The sequence below is a fragment of the Balaenoptera musculus genome, chromosome 2 (assembly GCF_009873245.2).
Source record: "Balaenoptera musculus isolate JJ_BM4_2016_0621 chromosome 2, mBalMus1.pri.v3, whole genome shotgun sequence".
NCBI classification, from domain to species: domain Eukaryota; kingdom Metazoa; phylum Chordata; class Mammalia; order Artiodactyla; family Balaenopteridae; genus Balaenoptera; species Balaenoptera musculus.
The window spans coordinates 10775558-10789459 of NC_045786.1; the positions used below are offsets into that span (position 1 = coordinate 10775558).

General features: G+C 39.6%; 1 protein-coding gene across 1 annotated transcript in view; it reads right to left on the minus strand.

Annotated features, from left to right (window-relative positions):
- Positions 1-13902, minus strand: part of GPR158 (G protein-coupled receptor 158) — a 328019-nt gene that overhangs the window by 290962 nt on the left and 23155 nt on the right. The window contains exon 2 of the mRNA XM_036839951.1: positions 6247-6352. Coding sequence (XP_036695846.1) covers positions 6247-6352 — 106 coding nt within the window. The remainder of the gene's footprint in view (positions 1-6246; positions 6353-13902) is intronic.

The window sequence follows — 13902 nt, forward strand, 5'->3', positions numbered from 1 at the left end:
TTCTCATATTGAACAGCACAGTTCTAGAGACAGGTGAACGATAACATTTGTAGTGCAGAACCTTTCTAGAGAAAAGAAGAGCAATGTTGAGATTTCAGCCACAAGATGAAAACTAATATACAACAGTTTCTAAACAATTTCACTCAATCAGAAATTGAATTAAATAAAAGAGCTCTAGAAAAGTACTCTAAATCCTGCCATAGCCAAATGATTAAGCTATGTTCTGTATATAAGAGGGCTTTCAAAAGAAAATGATTAATTCCTTCTGCTTTCTTTAGATTTTTGCATTAAATTTCTTTTCTTGTGTACTAAACCATATCCTTTCCTATATTTTAACTTTTTAAAAATATTTCTTTAGAGATTCACTGAGTTGCATCTAATGAAGTAGTACGGAGTTACACGTAGACTCTCATTCAGTGCATTCAATAGAAAAGAAGAGATATCCAAAAATTATCTTATCGCTATATAAAACCACTGGCTGAGCTGACAACAAAACCATTCCCGTGATTCTGGGTAGAACAGTGAATCTGATAACCTCAAGAAGTGGTCTCCAAAGCAGAGGACACATGTGGGAAAAAAATACAAAAGTTCTATTTGTATTTAACTTTTTTAATTAAAAAATAAGAAATAAATTTAGCTTTAGTAATATTTAAGACTTGGATTGACATTAATGCCTTCACTCACTCCACATTTCATATGACCATAATACTGATAAGGCACCTGAGGTAAAACTGGGAGTTTTAAGACAGAAATATTGACAGTGGTTACTTGGTTCCTATATTTGCTTTCACATGTCAATGTATTACCTTTTATATTTGACCATCTACATGGATTTACAGAGTATATTATTTTAAATTGTAAAATATTTACAACTCTTCATAATAAGATGGTGTGTGACCTGGAAAACCTTTTCCCACACAAAGATTTTCTGATTATCAGAGTGAACTACTTGCTTCTAAACTCGAAGATTAGTTATGCATTGCTGTTTACAAAAAAGGCAAATGTTCTAAATTTGCTGACCTGCTCTATGACAAGTGGATGTCAGTAGTGTCTATGTAGCAGGTGGTTTTTTTTTAATATATAAGCTCTTCCTTCAAAGTAAATGTGACACTTCAATAATCCATGTGAAAGCCTTTTGAAGTGAGCATTTTGAAAATGGATATTTGGAAATATTTTCAGAGTTATGTGGGTTTTGTTGCCCAAAACTATAAATACTCACATAGCCATACAGTTTAAACATGGAAATAAAATTTCCTAATCTGTTTGAAAATATTCCCCACGAAAGTCTGAGTGGATTTTTAACCTATTCTTTTAAAATATTAAAATGCCCAGCTTTCCAATTAGTAGGGACCAGCTGACTTCAGGTAAGATGAAAAACTGCCAGCTGTATTTCTGAAAAAAACCTTGGCAAAATTGGTAGATGGAACTGAGAAATGAACACTGTTATTTAGAAAATATAGTCAACAATTTATTTCTTCAGTTGGGATTGACATATCCTTGCGAGGCATATTTTCAAGTATGACAAACATTAAAACTAAATATAAAAAAAAACTGAACTTAGACTTCTGAATCATTGTATTACTAAGTATTAAACTAAGATTTTTTTTGTTTTTAATTTTTATTGCAGTATAGTTGCTTTACAATGCTGTGTTAGTTTCTGCTGTACAGCAAAGTGAATCAGCTATACATATATCCCCTCTTTTTTGGATTTCCTTCCCATTTAGGTCACCACAGAGCATTGAGCAGCGTTCCCTGTGCTATACAGTAGGTTCTCATTAGTTATCTATTTTATACATAGTATCAATCTCCCAATTCATCCCACCCCCCGCCTTTCCCCCTTCGTATCCATACATTTGTTCTCTACGTCTGTGTCTCTATTTCTGCTTTGTAAATCATCTATTTACAAAGATCGTCTATACCAATTATTTCAGATCCCACATATATGCGTTAATATATATGATATTTGTTTTTCTCTTTCTGACTTGTATGACCGTCTCTAGATCCATCCACGTCTCTGCAAATGACTAAACTAAGATTTTTTTTAAATGACGAAGCATAATCAATCATAACACTGTCACTGAAAATTTTTCAAAGACTGTAAGTCAGTCAATTACATTGCTCTCATTAAAGATACATTTATTTTTATAAAATATAATCTACATTAAAACCATATTTTATATTTATCTCAACCCAATTAAGTTTTCTGATTTATAATATACAGAATATATAACAAAAGATGCATATACTTTATAGAATAAAAAATATACAAATACCATTGGTGAATGCTTAAAGCATTTTTACTAATAGAATACAATCAAAAAGTTTCAAGGCCACTGTCCTCATGTTTCCTACTTTAAATAATGATTTTAAAAATTCTTCTAGGGGCTTCCCTGGTGGCGCAGTGGTTAAGAGTCCGCCTGCCAATGCAGGGAACACGGGTTCGTGCCCCGGTCCAGGAAGATCCCACATGCCGCGGAGCGGCTAGGCCCGTGAGCCACAACTGCTGAGCCTGCGCGTCTGGAGCCTGTGCTCCGCAACGGGAGAGGCCCGCGCACCGCGATGAAGAGTGGCCCCCACTCTCCGCAACTGGAGAAAGCCCTCACACAGAAACGAAGACCCACCACAGCCTAAATAAATAAATAAATAAATAAATTTAAAGCCATGTATTTAAAAAAAAAAAATCTTCTAATAGAAACAAAGCAAAAGAAAACCTTTAAAACAGCAATATCGATTTATTTGAATGTTTTTAATAAACTATTCTGTAGGAGAAGATTTTGTATACTCAAAGCAAACAATGATATGAAATAGGTCAAGAATTATTTAAATGGATACTGAAAACATGATCAAGTCCAGGTAGCAGTGATCTGAATCAGTCATAAAAACAGCCAGAATAATCCTGCAATCCAGTTCAGGGTGTCGACTCAGATCTCAATTTACTATGCCCTTCAAAAAATACTTATTGGCCTCCTAGACTCGATAACAACCCAAACTTGTTGAGAATTTATTCTCCTCACAAACCACCCCATGCCTTTCTAAAATGCTCCTGAGGCTTCTCTCATTGGTTACATACCACTTATCTGTTTCCAACATCAGACTCGCTATACTAGTTTAAGATACCTTAGAGGCTGAAAGGCCAACACACTGGAAAAGAAAATTTTAAGTGAAAAGTTTGCCTCAATTATAACTTTGAAATTTGTAACTCCCTGTGGTATTTACAAGAGAAGAATGTTAAATATTGGCAAAATAAAACCCAGTAAACACGATGAGTGTCTCTGTTTCTAGCGATGTGGATTTTCATAGACAGGCCCCTACACCCTACAAATACGAATCGTGGTAGACACGTCCCAAAACAACCTGGTTTACACAATGATCCTTGGGGTCTGTGACAGAAAATCTGTGACAAGGGACAAAGGCAAGCCAGTGCAGATGAAAAACACCCTGAACAAGGGCTTTTCTCTCTGTTTCCCAAGCAGTAAAAACATCAGTAGAAGCCAGTTCCTAGCCTCCAATTCACATCACTACAGGGAAGGACTGAAAGACCACTGCTGGTCCCGAGTCTGAGGATGTGGCATGGACCGGCGGCAGGTACCTAGAGTGACCAGCACCAACTCCAGAACCTTAGAGAAGTTCCAGGCCAGCCCTGTGTCAATCAGACTACCCATCAAGGGCCTCAGGGGCCCAGCCTAGGACACCAAGATCTCGACTCCCAACCCTAGGACCTGGGCAAGTAAAGGGGTCGAGGGATCCAGAGTTTTCAAAACATGCATTTTGTAGATTCAGTGTTTGCTGATGTTATTTTTTGATCATTGAACCTCTTTGTACAACATTTTCAAATGAGATTCACTGAACTGTTGGTTGTCTTACAGGGTATGTTTTTCTGTTTTTTTCCTATAGGAATTGAATAAATGCAATGCTCCCATATGTATAGCCAAAAGTTACACATTCACTCTAATCTTTATTTACCAGAATAGAGGATAATATTTTATCTTGAAATAACTTAGCTTTATTTGAAATCTTTAAAAAGACACAACCCTCAGAAAATTGATAATCCTGATGCAATGAAAACAAATCAATCTTCCAAAAGGCCACCCAATAAGACCATCTAGTCAAATACATAGATGTGCTATATGGAAAAAAAACTACAACAAGATAATTAGAGGCAAGCAGCAACTGTAACAGACTGATAAAAAAATATCTCCTTGTTTCTAGACAGACTGTTTATTGAACCACCCAGGAGCACCACTGAAACAAGGCTATACAGAAATGAGCACATACAGATCAATATCCACAATATGACACCCAGGCAGAAAAAATTCCACTCTGGCTAAAAGACAAAGCTTTGTAGCTATATGCCATTGGCATGGAGATAATAATCAGGCTAAAGATATTTACCAAATCAGTGACTGAAATTCATATCTTTAGAAATGCCAGAACCATCCAAAGGGAAGTGGGAACTCAGAAGAGTTCAAAACCATAGGAACAAACAGTGAAGGGAGGTGAAAAGAGGATCTTGACCTCTGTGTCTTGACAAGACAGAAACATTTCATTGACATAACTGGGTCCCAATTTGGGGGCAGGGAGTGAAGGAAGTGAAGGCTGTGCAGAGGGTTGGCTACGTGGAGGTGTATGGAGATGTGGGAGTGGGGATGTGTGGGGTACAGAGGAAGAGGGGGGTCATGGAAGCATGGTGGGGATGTGCGATGGGCTTAGAGGGATGTGGGGGATTTGGGGGTTTCATCGAGGGTGGGAGGATTGAGGGATATTGTGGTGGGAAGTATGGAGGGCAGGTGGAGGTGTGCATGGAATGCAGGGGGATGTGGGGAACTGTGGGGAGATTACTTGCGGGAGTATGTGGCAAAAATTCAAACTGAACATGTAGATTACTACATTTATGGGAATATTCCCTATTTTAAATAAATCAAGCTGACTTTCCTCATAAATTCATGGAAAGTTGAGACAGCCCAAGTACTTAAGGTCAGGAGCTTTACTGTACATTTGTTTCAGAGCATTTTGGGACCTCAGAGATAGATTACTGAAAATGAAAAGAGGATGTCATCACATGTCATCTCTGAAACTACAAAAGACAAGTGACACTAACTTGAAAAGATACACGCACCCCAATGCTCATAGCAGCATTATTTACAATTGCCAAGATATGGAAGCAACCTAAGTGTCCATCAACAGATGAATGAATAAAGAAGATGTGGTGTGTATGTATGTGTATACATACACACACACACACACACACACACACACACACACAATGTAATACTACATAGCCATAAAAAGAATGAAATATTGCCATTTGCAGCAACATGTTTGAACCTGGAGGGCATTATGCTAAGTGTAGTAAGTCAGGCAGGGAAAGACAAATACTGTATGATATCACTTATATGTGGAATCTAAAAAATACAACAGACTAGTGAATATAATAAAAAAGAAGCGGACTCACAGACATAGAGAACAAACTAGTGGTTACCAGTGGAGAGAGAGAATGGAGAGAGGGGCAATATAGGGGTAGAGGGGAAAAAAGGGTTATTATGGGATTATATGAAATCAACTGTGTGAAACTTGAAAATTGTAAAGCACTACAGAATTTAAAGAATCTTTCATTCAATAAAAAAAATAATTTAAAAAAAAAGACAAGTGACAGCCTTATTTCCAGAAGTATGATCTCTCTGCCTGTCCCTTACCAAACAGAGTTCCATGAAATCAAGTATGGATAGGAACTGCAAATTGGAAAAAACACACCAAATACACACATTTCTGTTTCAGTTTCCTGTGTACAGTTTTCTCCTTTTTTTCAAAATCTCCTAGCCATACTTTCTCTATTGCTTTTCTAGCAGATGGCAGGGTGTCTGAACGAATACCATCAATGTTTCAACAAGCATCATATTCCATAAAAATGTGCATAATTTGATTGACCCCTCTTGGGACTGGTTTCTCACTTCAGGGCTATTTTAATTTCCAGCCCATTTTGAACAATAGGGTCAGCCTTTGACTAAAGCCAAACTTCAGACATAATTTTAGTTTCAGCCTTCTCTTAGTCCCCAAATGAACAGTTATTCTGCACAAATTTCATTTTCTACTCCTCTTTCAGTTCATTTGGCAACATTCAGACCTGCATAGGAGATTTTTTTCCCAGTAAGATGCCTCTTATTCACCTACCCACACAAATACAATATATTCAAAAGTATTATATTTCTGAGCTTCTGATTTCAGAGAACTTTATCTCCATGTTCTTACCTCTGAATTGTTAAGGTGACATTTGTGAGTTCCTGAAAACCAGCCATCACTTGAACATTGGTCAATGTCCACCTTCTGAAGATTTATGTCAACTTTCATGACACCCCTTAAAACAGAGAAAGACAAAAAGAACAAATTAATTTGAGCCTTTACAATATCTAACTCTGTATTCTACCCTAGAAATCAGCCAAATCAGCATAAAGAATGCACTAAAATTCTTCAAATTGCCCACTCATATTCATCTAAAGTGTACCGAGTGTAGACAGAGAACAGAATCAGAAAGTATTAGTTTTATGTAAGTCCGAAAGCAGGGACTCTGTATTGTTCACTGTTTCAGCTCCCTGGATAATGCCTGGCACACAGTAGGTGTTCAATAAATATTTGCTGATTGACTGAACTCCGGACAGTATTACTCTGGACGTGGTAGCAAAGTCGACTCTGAAATAACACCTGCTCCCAGTACCCCTTCTATTAAAGTAAATTTTTTAAAAAGCCCTTATTTCTTTCTACTCCTATTTCCCAATGCAGGGCCTGGGATGGGAAGGCTGGGGCAAGGGGGCTGGGAAATGAGTTAAGAGGGGAAGACAGTATCAGAAAATAAGTATCTCTTTCCTCTGATCTTCTATCACAATGACTTTAAGCAGTTCTTTAGGTCTTCCAATGTTCCACACTGAATAGATTTGCACCATCCACAGAAGTGCCGTTTAGTGTTTACTCTTTTAAATCTAGAAATAAAAACACTGCATTTCACTTACCCATTTGAGAAAGGTCACTAAGAAAGAGAACTCACAAACTCAGAGCCAAAAACAAAATTTCAAAGAAAGCTCCAACTTCACCTAAAATTCCTCCATATTTGCCAACCAATCTCCCTATATTTTCCTAAGATCACTCTCTTCTATTTTTCACCAGCAGTAGCACCCCTAGCACCAGCAGTAACAGACCTATCTGTCCTACACTGAACTATCGCACCTGGACTTACTTGAAATAAATATTCTGGGGACTGGCCCTGAAGCCCAAAGCTCTACAATGACTTTTTTTTCACCAGGTTGAGTAAAGCATACACACTCCACTAAAACTCACTAAATGTAAAAACACATTTTCAAGGTCCCATGTCCCCAACTTAAACTATTTTCATTATGATATTATTAAATATGTACAAACATAAAGGTGGGCTCAAATTCCTTATATTATAGGTTTTCTAGCTACAAAACACACACACACAAAAATAGCAAAACAGTAAAGCCAACAATTTTTAAATTTAAAAAATTACTTTAAAAACACCAATGATTATGTTTTGCTGAACTAAATTACCTCTCAGAAAAGAAATATGGTACCAACTGCTAGTTCAGCAAGCCTGTTTTACCACATGTTATGACTCATTTTTCTCATCTCTTTTCTCCTTTTAAACTACTGTGAAAGCTTCTAACAGAGTGGCTTAATGTCATTTGGGTTTCATCTACAGTGAATAAATCATTTACTTTTTAAAGCTGCCTCTGTTCTTATTAACCTGTGATAAAGTATGTACTACGTTACCTAGTGCTAACATGCTCAAAAGAGACACAAAAACAAACAGGCACAACAAAACCTCCCATCAGCATTTGGTTATCCAGACAGCCCAGAATATGTGTAAGTTCATTTTTCAGAGGATCACTGAAAGGAAGACCCAAAAATGTATCATAAAAACCTTATAAATCCTTCAGAGAAATAGCCCCAGTTTGCAAAATCCTACTATTGTGGACCATAATTCCATAAAACAAATACTATTCATGTGATAATTAACTGAATTCCCAAGTGACCTAATGCCTTAACCCAATTAGCTCCTTTGCTCTTTCAACAAATATTTATTGTCTGGTATGTGCATATCGAGATAAGAGATGCCATGGAGACGAACCACATAGGTCCTGCCCAAGGAACCCCAAAGGTTTAAGACGCCTTAAAAAGTATCAGAATATTTCATGGAGAACGGATGCTAATTTCTGAGGAATGTGGAAAGTTATCACTTGGGGTAGAACAGGTATTCCATAAACACTGGTTGACTTGCTGTCTTCGCCAACCAGGACTTCCCATAAAACTGTGTTCCATATAGGTCATGGCAATCAGGGCAAGCTCACTCTGGGCTCTACTTATGGTCTTTGGAAAATAACATATCCAGTTTTTCATTCATTCAATAAATTACTTATTGAGCACCTCCTAAGAGCCAAAATTGTTCTAGGTCTCTGAAATACATTAGTAAGCAGGAAAAAAACAGTTCCTGCCTTCATGGAGCTTAACTCTAGTGTGGGACAGACAAATAATAAAGCAGGGCTATAATAAATAAGTAAATTATACTTCGTACTACAAACTAAAAAGTGCAATGGAGAAAACAGAAACAAAACAAAAAAACAACTTCAAGGAGGTAAGAAGGATGGCTGGGAGTAGAGGGTAGGTTAAACTTTTTTTAAAGGGTGGTCAGGATAAGCCTCACTGAAGTAAGATTTCTAAGTCAATGGTTCAAGGTACAAATAATCACAGCAGATTCGTATTCACACTCTAAGTTACCAGCCATCTTCCTCAGTGACATAAAATTTCACACTGGACTACCACCGTCCGCTACATTTTGGTATACCTGAACGGCTTATTAAGAATATAAATAGGAAACTAATAAAAATATGTATTTCTGTTTGTTCCACAATCGTTAGTAATAATAAGGTCAAGTTTTCCTCCACTATCTTGCTACCCTTTAGGGCAAGATAGTGGAAATCTCAAAATCCTCCAGAGCTGGCTCAGGGACACGGGTTAATTTGGGACTCCAGGAGGATGCAATTACTCTGGTTCCTTGCCTGAGAAACCTGGCTTAAAAAATTGGTATCTTGGGCTTCCCTGGTGGCGCAGTGGTTGAGAATCTGCCTGCTAATGCAGGGGACACGGGTTTGAGCCCTGGTCTGGGAAGATCCCACATGCCGCGGAGCAACTAGGCCCGTGAGCCACAACTACTGAGCCTGCGCGTCTGGAGACTGTGCTCCGCAACGAGAGGCCGCGATAGTGAGAGGCCCGCGCACTGCGATGAAGAGCGGCCCCCGCTTGCCGCAACTAGAGAAAGCCCTCGCACAGAAACGAAGACCCAACACAGCCAAAAATAATTAATTAATTAATTAATTTTTTAAAAAAGTCATTCTCCTACATACCACAATACCATTATCACACCCAACACAATTAAAAAAAAAAGAAAAAAAAGAAATTGGTATCTTAATGGCTGAGAATTTCCCCCCTTATTTCCAGGTTCCTATACAGGAAACAAAAGGTCACAGCTGACTTGCAACTCAGCTCATGAAGCTCTCTAGGCTCAGAGTAAAACCGCCAAAGGAGGCCTTCCCTGGTGGTGCAGCGGTTAAGAATCCGCCTGCCAATGCAGGGGACACGGGTCGGGCCCTGGTCTGGGAAGATCCCACATGCCGCAGAGCAACTAGGCCCGTGCGCCACAACTACTGAGCCTACGCTCTAGAGCCCGCGGGCCACAACTACTGAAGCCCATGTGCCTGGAGTCCGTGCCCCCCAACAGGAGAGGCCACCGCAATGACAAGCCCACGCACCGCAACGAAGAGTAGCCCCCGCTCACCGCAACTAGAGAAAGACCGCGCGCAGCAACGAAGACCCAAAACAGCTAAAAATAAATAAATACAATAAATAAATTTTTTTAAAAACCTACCAAAGGTAATGAGCCGTGCGTTTAGCAGCTGGGAAATCAGCGCTGACTCTTCTTCAGTAGCGCCTGGGCCTCGGTGCCTGGAGACCTACAAAGCCCTTGGGGAGGCGCCGTGACTTTCTGTGGGGGGTGGGGAAATGGAGGCCTGGGGCATTAAGCGGAAAGAGAACAGCTCTCTCGGTTTGGGAAAAGCATTCAGCCACAGCCACGCACTCAAACGCCGACTCCCACGCGCCGGCAGAACTTGGGCCTGCGGAGGCCCCCTCTGCGCCTGCGCAGGCCCCCGCCGCGCCTGCGCCCTGCGTCTCCTGAGCGAGCCCCTCTGGGGCGGAAGTGCTTCTCCCACATCCGGTGAGCGGGCACCGCCGGGAAACTTTGAGGGCGCGCAAGTGGCTGACGTGTGGTGGCTTGAGGACCGGAAGACGAGGGCCAAGAAGAGCCTGGTAAGTGGCATCCAGAGAATGGAAAATATAGCAAATAACATCCCCCAAACCTCTGGGTGCTTAGCTGAGCAGCAGATTAGCATTTTCCTCCACTTCTCTTTCTGACTCCTGAAAGGCAGCAAAAGCCCCAAACAGGATTCATCCTCCAACTAAATTTGGAATTTCCCTGACGTTCTCTCCCCATGAATGGGCTTCCGTCCTTACAGTTTGTTCTGAAACTCACCCCCCAAATCAAAACAATTGTCAAGTTCCATAGATTCTACTCCCTGCATGCACCGTGACCCTTCTTCATTTCTGCTATTTCCGCCTGGTTCAGGTCTTCATCTCTCAGAGAGCTAAAAAATTTTTATAATAGTTTACTAATTTGGTCCTGTCTGGCATTGCTCCAGGTGAAGATCTCGGTTTGTAGGCCCTCACGTTTTTACGGTTTAAGGTCCTTCTTTAAGAAACAAATACAAAACTGTGAATATACATTTTTATCACAATATGACCTTTGGCCCTACATGCTTGTGTTATAAGTGCTGGTTGGGTAGTAAGATCATTATCAGAAAGCATTTCTATACCAAAACTTAGCTATAGACAGAAGTGACTACAGACTACCTTAATATATATTACTAAATAATCGAGAACTTCCCCTTAACCAATTTCCAGTAACGCCCACAGCCTAGGGAAAATGTAATGGAGGCAAGTTATAGTAAAAAGAGACTATTCAATTATATCTTCCTTTTGCAAATTTTACAAAAAACAATTGACCACAAAATTCGTTGTTAGTGCCTATTCCAGGGCTTTAGAAAATTCTCATGCAAGCAAGGGGCCGTAGAGCTTAAGCATGAAACACTGCTGTCTGTTTAACCTTTGAAACTTGTAAATATGATCCTCACAATTCCCTGCTTAAAATCAATATTTCCCACTCTCTTGAAGAATGAAATCCAAGCTCCTTGGTATAACATTATATTCAGGCCCCTCCTACTTCTAACTTCTCCACCCACTCACTTGCAAACATTCTTTGTTCCCGACAATTCAGAATTACATGTGGGGTCCTAAATAATTCATGCTATCTCAAAAAATCATTCTTTCATAGATACCTTTATATCTGAAGTTCCTTTGCCTCAGTTGTGCTTTACCTATCATAGCTCCTACCTGGCTTCTTTTTAAAGCCTTCTGTGAACTCCAAGTCTCATTTAGAAACTGCTTCTCTATTCTCCCCACAATACACTGTGCTTACCTTCTTCATATCATTAGCACCTTTTATTATAATATTGGATTTTTAGTGATCTGTTTTTCCCACCAGACTAAAATTTCCATAGCCCATGGCTTTGTAATATTTTCCCTCAGCTCCTAAATCAGCACCCACCCCCCAAAATTAACCTTGAAAAATTGCAGATGCTAGAGAGATGTGAATAGTAGCTAAAATAACCATGACCAGAGAGAGAGAGAGAGCACGTGCCCGTGCGAAAACCCAAGGAAACAGAAAACTATCATGGACTGCTATGGGTGAATGAATGGAAAGAAAAACTGGGTATGTTGAAGGAACGTTTTGAAATTCTCCTTTTGTTTCTTCACCACGTTACCTTGGGCCATAATTTTCCTTCTTCATCACTACAGAAATTGACAGTAACAACCCATTAGTCAATTTTGATGGGGAATCAGGGCAGAAGTTCTACCAAAATAAAGAGTTGATAAAAACAGATGCTGTTAGACCAGCTGCCATCAGTCATTTCCTCCAAACAGTAGATAACCAGAACAGGACCTGGTGCCCAGCAGGGGGTTGCTTACATAACAGAAGCCTAAAACGTATGGCACTGGCTTTGGGCCCGGGCAGAGGCAGAAGCTAGAAGGGCCTCAAAGAAATGGTTAATAAAAGTGGGAATATGTTGGTGAGTCTTAAAGGACAGTGTAGAAATGATACTGGAGACAGAAGAAAAAGCAACCTTTGGTACATAATAGTTGGAAAGTTTGGCAACACTGTCACCTGTAAACCAATGAACTTGTGGATATGTCTAAGGAAGTTTCTAGGTAAAATGCAGAGAATACTACCTGGCTTTTTCTAGCTGACTGTGATAGAATACAAAGAGAAAAGCATGAACTAAAGTAAGAGTTGCTTAGTCTTGTTTTGTTTTTGGCTTTTTAAATTTTTTAATTGTGGTAAAATATATATAACAAAATTTACCATCTTAACCATTTTTAAATGTACAGTTTAGTAGTGTTAAGTACTTCATATTGTTATGCAGTCAATCTCCAGACTTCTTTTCATCTTGCAAAACTACAACTCTATACCCATTAAACAACAATTTCCCATCCCCCTCCTCTGCCCAGCCCCTATGTTCGAACCACAATTCTAACTTCTGTCTCTAAGTATTTGACGGCTTTAGACATCTCATGAGTGGAATCATACGTGTCTTTTTTGTGGCTGGCTTATTTCACTTTGTATAATGTCCTCAGGTTTCATCCATGTTGTAGCATGTGTCAGAATTTCCTTCCTTTTTAATGGAATAATATTGCATTGTATGTATATACTGTATTTTGTTTATTCATTCATTTGTTGATAGACACTGAGTTGCTTCCATCTTTTGGGTATTGTGAATAATGCTGTTGTGGAGTTGCTTAGTTTTGGGGTGAAATTTAGAGGAAATATTAAAGAGTCAGGATTTGGAAATAAAACTGTTGCACATCCCCTGTGTATTCTAGCAAAAGATTCTCAGAATATGAAATGGCTTCAGAGCAAAGAACCACCTCAGGGTGGGTCTGGAAAATCCTTTGTTAAGACTTAAGAAAGGTCTAAGGCAGTGTTTCATAGAGGCTCTCAGCTAGACTAAAGGACTTCTGATGGTCTTACGGGTATGCCTCATAGACCCTCACTGTTAAACAATGGGGATTCTAAGATTCTCAAGGCTTTATTTATTTATTTATTTATTTAAATTTTATTTATTTATTTATTTTTGGCTGTGTTGGGTCTTCATTTCTGTGCAAGGGCTTTCTCTAGTTGCGGCAAGTGGGGGCCACTCTTCATCGCGGTGCAGGGGCCACTCTTCATCGCGGTGCACGGGCCTCTCATTATCACGGCCTCTCTTGTTGCGGAGCACAGGCTCCAGACGCACAGGCTCAGTAGTTGTGGCTCACGGGCCTAGTTGCTCCGCGGCATGGGGGATCTTCCCAGACCAGGGCTCGAACCCGTGTGCCCTGCATTGGCAGGTGGATTCTCAACCACTGCACCACCAGGGAAGCCCCTCAAGGCTTTATTGCACAGTAACCACAGGACCCAAGATAAAAAACTTCCTGTCTTAAAGAGATTTGTAAACGTGACTTCTGTCTAATAGAATGAAATCCAGTAAGATTCATAGGAAACCTACGTTTTTCAATGAATAGCATAGGTAAGAGCACTGTCATCTTGAATTAAAAAGAAAAGAGATAGTGCAAAATTTTAAAAGACACTTTCCCCACCCCCACCCTTCTGTGGGCAAGAAGCAGGCTGAGAAGGCCACTCAATTGCAAATATAGTCAGTTTCTTAGCGAAAAGGAAGGGTAGCTCAG